Source organism: Balaenoptera acutorostrata, chromosome 1 (assembly GCF_949987535.1).
Source record: "Balaenoptera acutorostrata chromosome 1, mBalAcu1.1, whole genome shotgun sequence".
Taxonomy (NCBI): Eukaryota; Metazoa; Chordata; class Mammalia; order Artiodactyla; family Balaenopteridae; genus Balaenoptera; species Balaenoptera acutorostrata.
Genome location: NC_080064.1, coordinates 137,921,255 through 137,933,234, shown reverse-complemented (window position 1 = coordinate 137,933,234; position 11,980 = coordinate 137,921,255). Strand labels below are relative to the sequence as shown.

At 40.3% G+C, this 11,980-nt stretch overlaps 1 protein-coding gene across 1 annotated transcript; it reads right to left on the bottom strand.

Moving 5' to 3' along the window:
• Positions 1-9,572: 9,572 nt before the first annotated feature.
• On the bottom strand, positions 9,573-11,255 carry LOC130709260 (suppressor of cytokine signaling 5-like). Its single transcript, XM_057557333.1, is given in 2 exon segments — positions 9,573-10,726; positions 10,728-11,255. Coding segments are annotated over 2 exon segments (1,602 nt in total). The 5' UTR covers positions 11,241-11,255; the 3' UTR covers positions 9,573-9,637.
• Positions 11,256-11,980: the final 725 nt, after the last annotated feature.

Genomic DNA, 11,980 nt, shown 5'->3' with positions numbered 1-11,980 from the left:
TCCTCTGGCTCATATTATAGAAATGATGCAGCGAACCCAAGCCAGAGCACTAGGGGAGGAGAGGTGGAGATGGCAGGTGACAGACAAACTATACTTCCTAACAACAAGTATTTGTCACCACCTGGGCTGCCCAACATCCTCAAGATCCATTTACTCTTTCTGGGGCAACCGGAACCTCTGAAGGTCAGAAGGTTGCAAGGCTGTGAGGACTCGGTTCTCCTGATTTTTGATTCTTCCTCTCAGCACAGTTCTTGGCTTCTGCATTTTCTACTGAAGACAGCTGGGAGGGAGTGAACAGAGAGGTCTTGGAGTGGGGAACCAGCTGCCAGATATAATGACCAAGATCAGTTTCCCTCGAACTTACGTTGTCATCCATATAACCCCTCTTTATTTTATGGCCTACTCTTGATGTTTCATAGTCCTATAATTACACAGGGACTGACACACTATTTGCTTATATGTGAAGACATGCCATTCTGTTATTTTAGTCTATGGCAATAGTTTGTACCAACATTATTAAGTAGAAGTGGCCAGACCCAAGAAACAGACACTGGAAAGTTGAAAAGGTTAATGACAGAGTCATAAAGAAGCTGGTGGACTGTTGGCAAACATTGCGTCACTGAGGTTTTTTAGAAATTTGGAACTTACGTGAGTCTCCAGAGGGAAAAGGAGATATTACATGCGCAGATATTTTATTTATTGTCTTCTCCCCAAACAGTAAGTAATAGATGAAATCACAGGGTTATAGAATTGTATTACCTTTTGGCTTTGGCCAAGTAATACTTTAATTTTTCAGCTAGAGATAACAGACAGCTCCTATTACTCAGAGGCAGGGGAAGGGCTACTGTAAAAGCTTCCCATAAGGGGATTTGTTCTGGGCTTTAGTGGCTCCTGGGAGAAAATGCACAGGGTGCTGGATGATCTAGGGAAGAGTGTCAAGGATTAGGGTAAGCTCCCTCCCAGAGGCAGGCCAGTCAGATTTACAGTGATTCATGAGCTGAGCTTTCTGAATCCCAGTAGTGATCATGGCTTATTTCTCCTTCCCAGCTCTTCATGCCCAGCCCCTAACCTCACATTAAAAGCTCAAAAGGCCAGTAGGTCAATGCTTGAATCCTCCTAGCATTCATGTCCTGCAGGATCTGGGGTCAGGCATTCCTGGCTATATGAGAAAGGATACTAATGATTACTACATGTGTATAAATCAGGTTAGATTAAACTATGCTGCAGTTACAGACAACCCGAAATCTCAGGGGCTTAGCAGCAAAAATTTATTCCTTGCTCCTGCAAAAGCTACTATGATTCCCAGCAACTATCCAGGAAGCTGTCCCCACCCACCCACCCACCCATCCACCCATCCACCCATCCACCCATCCACCCATCCATCCATCCATCCATCCATCCATCCATCCATCCATCCATCCATCCGTACATCCATCCAGGCTGCTCCAGTCTTTAGGCCCCTATCATGTCAACCCGTGGCCTCTAAACTCTCCACCAAAGGGAAAGAGGAAAGCTGGAGAATTTGAGCCTTTTGAAAATTCTACCTGAGTCATTTACCATATGATGACATGATCTTGCAAACTTTAAGGTGGCTGAAATTTGTAATCTTCCATGTGCCTGGGAAGGAAAAGATAACTGCATATTGGCAAGAACTGGGTGCTGTCTACCATAACGTCCTTCCCATGTGCCATACTTTTGAAAACGAATGATGTGCCTGTCTGTGTTATTATCCCTGGTTTTCAGAGTAGGACACTGGGATTCAGAAAAGTTAAGGACTTGCCGACATTCAAGACAGGTCTGCTCAACTCTCATAGACAGGGTGTATGCTTGTTTGATTTTCACCTTGGGTACCAAGCGTTGTTTTCATTATATACACTATTATCTTCAGTCCAAACCAGTTTTCATGCCTACGTTTACTTATTTATTGCCTTTTACTTCTTTTACTCAGGCCCAGCCACTCCTTTAGGGAACAATTCAAATCGGTTCATGTATACGTACTTATATATTTATATAGTTTCTGTGTTCTTGTAATATATGTGTTCCTTTGAATGGCCTATGCACTTTCAACCCTGGCATACCATCTCTCAAAATGTGCATTAATGATCTCTGGCAAGACCTTATAAGCATAGTGAAGGGGAGAGGGAAATAATTATTGGGTACATGTGATCACTTTAAACAGTCGAGGCAGAAATCCCTCATTTACCTCATTTAGTAGTCTTGGTTATGTGTATGTGTTTCGCATTTAATAATGTACTCAAATACCCCAACCCTATGTTTTGCCTCTGCTAGTCATAGTTAACCTTAGATAAGACAGTTAGTGAGGGTCTCAGGGTCTCAGTTTTACCATCTATGACTTGAAGCCAAGGCTAGCTTCCCTGTACCCCCAAAGGATGTCTTGATGTTTAATCACTTCAAAAGGCAATCTGAAAAGGCAATCACCAGGATTTCCTTGGAGGCTGGAGCTTTGCAGGTACAGGTATCCTCCACTTTTTGAAAGTTCCCTTTATGCCACTCTTTGCTTTTACGAAGGAGCTATATTAGTACCAGTTTTCATTAACAGAAAGAAATCCAAAGAGGATTTTCACTTTTATGAAAAAAAGGCAAAAAGCAAAAATAGCGTTTAGGGTTTGTTTTTCAGAGAGTTGTTATAGAGGCAAAGTGTGCACCAAGCAGGGAGAGTGGCACCGCCAAGGTCCTTCCCCTGGAACTACAATCAGCATCTCAGCAACAAGACGCCAAGCTCTGAACTGTGTCTGCAAGCATCTGTACTTTATCTCAGTTTATTTTGTGCATCCATTAGCAAGATGTGTCCTAAGGTAATTGCTTCTTCGCTTTATGCCGTTTCGACATAGAAAAGGTTTCACAGGAACACTGTTACTTCCAGATAGTGGGAGAAACCTGTGTAAGCTCTTATTATCCTTTTTTTCCTCATGACAGATTTATAGCCTGTTGGACTCACTTGGTACCTGTCACTTACCTTCCTCTTGATCCCTTCCTACAGAGCTTTATCCATCATTGCATCTCAGGATCAAAAGAGTTTCTAGAATCAGGCTCATGGGGTATGGTGCTGGCAGTGCACTGTTCTTTTCAAGACACCATAGGTGCTGGGCTGCCTTCTGCAGTAGCAAGAGGTATTTTAGGAGAGGCCAAAGTCTGGTCTACTTGTGGTTACCCAGTCTACACTATTTAATTAGCCCCAACTCTATTAAGAAATGTGAATGCTTTCTTGAGCAGAGAGGACCTTATCTTGATTTGTCTATCTTTCCTAACTACTGGCTTCCTTGTCCAAACTTTCTAAAATAGCATTCTCCATTATTCCCAGTTGGCTCATTCTTTTTCCTTAATCCTTTCTACTATCTGACATTTTGTATATTTATTATTTACTATTTCTCTTTACCCCACCTCACTCAACAACACAGACAACTGGAATATAAGTTTAGCGAGAGTAGGAACTCTGTTGTATTTACTGTTCCTTTCTCAGTGCCCAGACAGTTCCAGGAACATAGCAGGACACATTTTTTGAACGAATGGCCTGTAGGTACACTTGAACACTGCCTCTTATGTGTATCTGTCCCTCAACTGTGTGTCTCTGAGCTGGGTATACAGTGAGAAGACTGTATATTAAAAAGTAACACCCCATACCTTGCCTTAAGTTACAGTGTAGTTAGGAGACAAGGCTAAGTTGCATGAGATGAAACTTCACAGCTCTCTTGAGTGATTCTAATTGTATTCATTGTACTGTGCCTTCTAAGCTCCCCTTGTGCAGGCCCTGTGGGCAGGTGATTTTTCTTTATTTTCTTTCTTAAATTGAGACTCTTTGCTCTAGCAGTTAACAGCTGTGGTATTTCACCTCCAAGCTGTCTGCTGCCCAGGAGTGTGTTAGCTTATCCATACCCATTTGGTACATCTGTCTTCGAGACTAGCTCCTTCTCAACCTGCCCCAACTATTCTTTAACCCTGTAAGTCATTTTAATCGTAGATGCTCCGCAGGTGAAAGTTATTCCATGTATGCCATATAAATTAATATTATGATGCGGAGACCATTCCATTTGTCTAGAGATTTGCAGTGATTTACTTTTCATGGGTAAAGTTTTATTCAAGTCTTAACAGTGAAACATAAAACTGTTACAATTGTAATGAAACCTATAAAAGCACAGAAGGTAGTCTCCACTAAAAATGTCCCAGAGGGGATTATGATACCTCTGAGAACAAATTGAGGAAAGCTTTGGTTAGTCATTCACAAAGGTCCCCTTAGCATATTTAGGATGATCCCAGACCAGGGTCTTGAACCCATATTGTTTATAACTTTGGCTCACAGCCTCTAATCAACGTCAAAATTGGAAACTCTGAGTGTTTACAGAATCCTAAAAAGTGTCCTTAAAGAAAGGTGAACTTATTTTTAAGCCTTTTGGAACAGGTTAGTTGTAGTAGGGCATAGATGGCATGATTACCTTAGAATAATTTTAGGCGATTTTTATTAAAGGAACCATTTTTAAAGGTATGGCTGTAGGAAAACCATAAGTGACAGTGTACTACCCTGGAACTAGTAACAGTAGGGCTCCAGTTCCACCCCTCTATCTGAAGGAGTGGGGAGACCAAGTGGTTCCTTGAGCTTTGGGACAAACAACGTTTCTGGAGGGCATCGTTTGACGATAGTTAAGATTACCGGAAACACAGCCAGCCTACGGCAACCCTTCAGGAGGGGAACTAGGGAAATTCCTCCCTCACTCTAGTCTTCTGCCATTGCTCCTGATTGGCCAAACTCAACTGGAAGCCACAGGACAAGGGGACTCAGGTAATCTACATAGGTTAGACTTGTGGGAAACGGAGCAGTGTGATACATAATCAAGACTGGATCAGCATGGGAACAGCAGGAGTTGAAGGGCTTCCTTAACGGGGAGGAGATAGCTGGGAGAAAATGTCAATGCCAGGATCTCAGCCATCATAGCAGTGGAGATGATAGCTCTTCAAGTGCTGTAAAACCCTGGCAATGCACAGGTCCACTGGAAGCTCTTCTTAGGCAAAAACAAGTTACAAAAGTTTTGCTTCCTGCCTAGTTTTCTGAATGTGTCAGGGCATGGCAGAGGGGAAGGGGAAAGAGAAATAAGAGTCTTGGGAAAGTTGGACTCCAAACCTAGAGATCAGGCTCTTTTAATATTGCAATAGTCATTGGTGTCACAAATTTCACTATTAATGCTTTTACCTTTTTTTTGCTTCCTCTTTAGACTTTAGGATTTCAAAACTTTATTTTGTAATTTGGGATTAAGGTGAGAAATATTTTGGGATCATGGCAGATCTTTATAATGTTACTGGTATGAATCACCATTTGCTTGTGTAATCTTCATCAGCCTCTCAGAAAAAGTTGTGCCCATCTTCCCAGGCTCTCAGAAAGGATTTAGAGCAATGAGAATAAGCAGAAGTGGGTGAGGCTGGTGCTTGTCAGGGTCTCTAGCCTTGATGAAGAAAGTGTTCCGGAGACCAGACAAGTGTGTGAACCATTAATCAAAGCAAGAGTTTTTCAACCTTTCATTTTTTGCCACATGTGGTTGATTTTGCCTTGTATGCTTAACTGCCCTGCCTTATCTCTTCACTGTTTATCTACCTTAAGAATGCCATCTGACACAGGTACTTATGAATCCTTATTTATTTACGAATTTTGTTGATCAGTGTTAAGTTAATCATATCCCTCCATTCATGGTAGGTTGCTACCGGTCCACGTAAGGTTATTCATTCATTCATTTCCTCCTACCCTATTTCCTTCTCTGTGCCCACAGGCAACCATTCTGTCTAATGTGCATCTTTTTGCTTGGATGTATTATCTTAAAATGTAAATTATTGTTTTGTACACATGTATTTTAAATTTACATAAATTGTATTATGTTATATATGTAGCAGAACTGTGTTTTCAGATCCATCCATGTTGTTATATGTATATAAACAGTACTGCTTCTAACTTATTGCATGAAATACATTCATTTAGGCAAAGAATATCATACTAATGATATTAGCCCCTTAATAAATATCATACCACAGTTTGCCTATCCACTCTCCCATTGATGGGCACTTGGATGATCTCTAACTGCTTACCATCTCAAGCCATGCTTTACTGAATACCCTTGCACAGAGATCAAGTGTTCTTATGATCCCACACCTTCACTAACACTGGCATTAACCAGCTTTCTAATCCTTGCTACTTTAATTGGTATAAAATGACATCTTGTTGTTGCTCTAATTTACAGTTTTCTGGTTACTACTGATTTTGAGCATGGCTTCATATATTTGATGGTCATTTAGGTTTCCTCCCTGTGAATTATGTGTTCCTATCCTTTGCCCATTTGCAAATTGATCTGTGTGTGTGCGTGTGTGCATGTGTGTGCATTTTAATGTTGACTTGCAGAAGTTCCATACATATTTCAGATGGAATTTTTTGGGGAGGGGTTGAGATGTTGGAAACATATTCTCCTAATTTATTATCTCTTAACTTTGTGATACACTTTGTTGAAGAGAAAAATATTTAATTTTCATGGAAAACTTTTTTTTTGGTCATAATTTGTGCTTTGGAAGTTTTGTTTAAGAAATCCTTCACACTCAGGCTACATAGATATTCTCCTACAGTTTTTTTTCTGCTTAACTTCTATAAATATACTGTTTACATTGAAATCTTTAATCCATCCACTTTCCAGCTTTGAATGAGATATTAAGTAGAGATCCAGTTTTAGTTTTCTCTGTGTGCTGAGCTACTTGCCCCAGCGTTACTCAGTAAACAGCATTCTTTCCATTTTCATTTGTGCTGCCATCTTTATCATGCATTAAGTTCTCATACATACATGGCTCTCTCTCTCAACTACCATTGTTCTCAATGGAGCAATGCTGTTCCATTGTCCATATTTTGTTCTTGTGCCAATATCACCTTGTTTTTATTGCTATGGCGTTAGGACTATTTTAAATATCTGATAGAGTAACTCTCTGCTTCTATCATTTAAACTTCTTTTTTTCAGGGTTGTCTTAAATATTTGTGGGTCTTTAATTTTTCATATAAGATCTCAAATGTTTATAGAGTTTCTCAAAATTCCAGCTGATATTTTGAATGAGATTTTATTGAATTTATAGATTAATGTGGGGGAGAACTGACATCTTTATGATATTAAAATCCTGTAGATTTTTATTATTGATCTTGAACCCTCTAAACTTGCTGAATTCTCTTTTACATCTGTCTGCAAATAATGACAGTTTTTGTTTCTTTTTCAGAATATCTTATTTCTCTTATGTCCTCATTTCTTTCCTTATTGTGTTGGCTAGGACTTCTAGTACTGTGTTAAAAATTGTATTGCTAATGGTGACTTCCTTTTCTTGCTCCCAGTTTTATAGGGAAAATACCTAAAATTCTCCATTAAATATAATGTTGTTATAGGTTCTTGTGATATTACCCTTAAAAAGTTAAAAAAGTTGACTGGTTTCCTACTTTGATAAGAATATTTTAAAAAATATGTCATCATAAATGGAGGTCAAATACTATTTCTGCATCAATTGAGAGAATCATATTTTTATTTTTAATTCTATTATGTTGTGAATTACATATATAGATTTCTATGACTTTTTTCTTTCCAGTTTTATCAAGACTTAATTGACATACAGCGCTGTGTAAGTTTAAGGTGTATGTATAACGATTTGACTTACATATGTCATGAAATGATTACCACAACAAGGTTAGGGAACATTATCATCTAATGTAGATACAAAATAAAGAAAAGGAAAAAATTGTTTTTTCTTGTGAAGAGAACTCTTAGCATTTACTCTCTTAACTTTCTTATATAACATACAACAGTGTTAATTATATTTATCATGTTGTACATTACATCCCTAGTACTTATTTTTCTAACTGGAAGTTTGTACCTTTTGACTGCCTTTATCCAGTCCTCCTCCCTGACTCTGGTAACCACAAATCTGATCTTTTTTACTATGAGTTTGTTTGCTTGTTTGTTTTTGAAATATAATTGACCTACAACCTATGTTCATTCCTGGTGCGTGACATGGTGATATGATATTTCTATGCATTACATTTCTCGGATTATATACATTTCTCTGATTTTTTATTTTTTAAAGAGAGAGGGGCTGACTATATATTTTTTTAATTAATTAATTTATTATTATTATTTTTTTTTTTTTACAAGGAGAACACCAAACGTACTTTATTAGCACAAAAAAGCAGCCGTAACAAGGCACAGCAAGCGGAAACATACATTAGCAGTCAAAGGGTTAGTGTTGCATACAAATATAGCTTTTCTTTTTTGTGGCCTTGGCGATAGCCATTGGGATGTAAAAGAACTTTCTGTAGCAGCAGGTAAGGAAACTAAGGAGCACTCACCAGTGGTACAGAGCACGTTAACAAAAAGACAGAAGAATGGATTCGACTACTTTAGTGCAAAATGTCCAGGATGGAACTGTAAATTCAGTCCAATACTAAGAAGCAAACACTAGAACTTGGTATTACTTCCAAAATAGCTCACTCAAGTAGTATTGCATACTATTCTAAGTGACAAAAAGGTGCTAAGTAAAGTTATTTACAGATAAAATGGTTGTACAGTACCTTTTAAATCAGCAATTTAGGTTTAAGATTTTCCATTAAAAATTAAGTGCACTGAAATTCTGTAACTTGTACTTAAGCAATTCAGCTATGAGACTTTACAACAAAGAGATAAATACTGCCATCCAAATTATGAATTACAGTTTAACAATAATCTCAACAATCAGCAACCACTGTAGTATTATCTGACTTGTTTGGGTATCTTTTAGTCTCATTTTCTTCACGGTTCACAAACTCATCACGGGCATAGAAAAAGATCCACCTTTAATGAATCAGCGATTTGACTGCACATGTCAACTTAAAAAAATCACACGCAGGCCTACTTTGCAGCAGCTATTCCCAATGTGTTATGTTAAAGCACTCATTAAAAAATGAATACCTAAGGCCTTAAATAAAATTCTACTACCAACTTTTCATAAGTCTGAAATTTTAAGAACTACTACTTAGAAAACCTGGTTTACTTAACGGTACCTTTTGCAGAAGAGAAAAGGAGACTGACTATAAACTATATCAACACTTAAGTGAACTGCACTATGCCCTTGTGGCCAGAAATTGCATTTTTTTTCTAAAAGGAAGGCAGTCTTTATTTTTTGGACTTCCAAAGCTTAATTTATAGTAACTACAAACATCACTACTTTTGGAAGGTTATAGAAAAATTCTTAGAAAAAATAATAATTTCAAACATTAGTCACGCTGTTGAAATATTCATCCAATATTAATAATTTGTTCTTCAGTAAGAAATAGAATTCTTCATAGCAAATGCCCCAGAGTTGCTTCACTCAGTTACTACAGCCATTAAAAACCAAACTGTCAGCTAAATCGGCAGAATGTTTTTGTAGCCTTACTGAACACCTGTAGCTGTATCCTCTGTTGTCTCAATAGACACCACGTTTATCTGAGTAAGTAACAGCAGATTGCCCCTGACAAATACTAACACTAAGCTTACATACTGTGCTGAAAAAAACCTAACACTGATATGTGTGCTTGCTAGAGGTGTACTGCCCGATGCACATAAAAGCAGATCTAGTTAATGCCCTTTGGGGACAGGAGGGTTTACTTTGCCTTGACTGGTTCTCGTTCTAGCCAGCGAACTCTAACTTTTTGTTTATAATGATACTCTTTTAAAAAATCCTGTAACATTGACGGTAAAGGGAGCCCATCAATTCCATCATACGTAGTGCATCTGCAGATGACTGCACGGCAGATGTACTGCAGGCTAAAAGGGAAAGTCCTATTTAGTGATATCGTAAGCAATGGTTCAAAAAACATGCAAGAACTGGGGTCTTTGTAATGTTCCAAAAGTCCTGTTACAGTGGAGGAGTGAAACACACACGGGTCGTGAGCATCAAAACTAAAGTTGTGATTCCACTGTTTGATTCGGGCATGCAGGGATCTGTTGTAGCGACGGAAGCTCACAGAGAAGAGGTAGTTCTCCTGCGCAGAGTCCCTGAGCAAAAATGTACCTTCAGGTTTCCCTTCCAGAAGGGCTTCTGCTTCGTAACGGTCCATCACTCCCCAGTAACAGGGATTACCTGTGATCTGAAGCAAATCCGGCACGAGGCAGTGTATGTAATCAATCTGTGTATGGACTTTCCAAGCTCCCTGTCTGCTAACGTGGGCATGGCTGTCTCCAGATACCTGACGTTGCTTCTGCCTCCGTGACTGCAAACATAGCGTGGTTGTGTCCTCTTCAGAGTCACAGTTAGCTTGTGGAATTGCAGAATTGTCCCCATTTATTTCAGTCATTCCAGGAGCTAACTTTGGTCCCAGTTTATATAACGGGTTAACCTGTGCAGTGGCTTCAAACGTATGTATTTGTGCGTTGGGAGGGGGGTCAACCCCTTCTTCAATACTAAGCCGCCTTCTCTCTCGAAGCCTATCTTCTGTAGAAACCAAGGATGGATCAAATGTATCAAAAAATGTTGAATGTGGGCTCACAGGGGCTGTATGCTGTTTAATCAAATGCCATTTTTGGGCCAAATCCGAGCCAGCAGGAAAAGGGCATTTCTCAAGCATTAATTCAGAAAGGTGTATTTTTCTTTTATTAGAAAAGAGGGGCTTTGACTGCTTGTTGTAAGTTCTCATGGGAAAACACAAGCCCACAGTATCCTGCAACCTCTGTCTCAGAGAGCGACTTCCTACGGCTACTGCTGGAAACGCTGTCCATGTCGTGCACAGAGCTTACACCGTATCACCTCTCTCTCCTTTGAAGTCCACTTCGAGTTCTACCAAACTTTTTATCAGTATCCAGTGAACTCTGTGTCTTTGTAGAACAGGAATGTTTCTTCTTCTCACCCCAAGGAGCATGTCGAGAGAAGGAATCTCTTCTTGCAAGTCTTGTTCCTGGGGTGACACATGAGTCATTATCCTTTTCAATGCTTATTTCAACAATCTGAGGAATTTCAGTGGCACAGTTTTGGTGTCTCCTCGAAGAATTCTGTGAAGGGCTTAACCCCAGTTGTAAGGCAACATTTTCTCTTAAGGGACTGCTTTGTTGCTGAGGAGCTGAGTCTCCTATACAGATGTTTTTGTCTCTGACAGACAAACATCTGTTGGAGTTCATATCCACATTTTCACTACGGCTTCCTCCCTCATGACTGAAGAGATTCTGACACCTGTATTTGAAGTTATTCCACATTTTCCCCACTTTATCCATTGATTTATAAGACCGGTCGGGGCGCGCGGGGCGGCCTCATCCAGGGGCACCTGCGGCCAGGCAGGACGGGCCCGGACGGCGCAGTCACTGAGAGGGCGAGCCCGCCCGCCCGCTGGTCCCGTCCCGTTCCCTCCGACTGCCCGAGCGGGCGCAGTCTCGCTTCCTCCGGGACGGAGTCCGGGGACCCCAGCTCCGCCGGATGCCCCCGCCAAGCCCCCACCCCTTTCCCCGGCCACCTCCCCCTCTTCACCCTTTTCCCCTCCCCCCCAACCCCCACCGGCATATTATTATTATTATTATTTTGGCTGTGTTGGGTCTTCATTTCTGTGCGAGGGCTTTCTCTACTTATGGCAAGCGGGGACCACTCTTCATCGCGGTGCGCGGGCCTCTCACTATCGCGGCCCCTCTTGTTGCGGAGCGCAGGCTCCAGACGCGCAGGCTCAGTAGCTGTGGCTCACGGGCCTAGTTGCTCCGTGGCATGTGGGATCTTCCCAGACCAGGGCTCGAACCCGTGTCCCCTGCATTAGCAGGCAGATTCTCAACCGCTGTGCCACCAGGGAAGCCCCATTTCTCTGATTTTTTGAAACCACTCTTTCAATACTGAAATAACCTGCACATAATCATTTTTTAAATTTTTTATGCAAAATTAAAAATAAAAAATAGAAGAGTATAACCATCTTCTATTTACCCACCACCTAAATTCAAAAATTATTAACTCATAGTTCATCTTGCTTCATCTT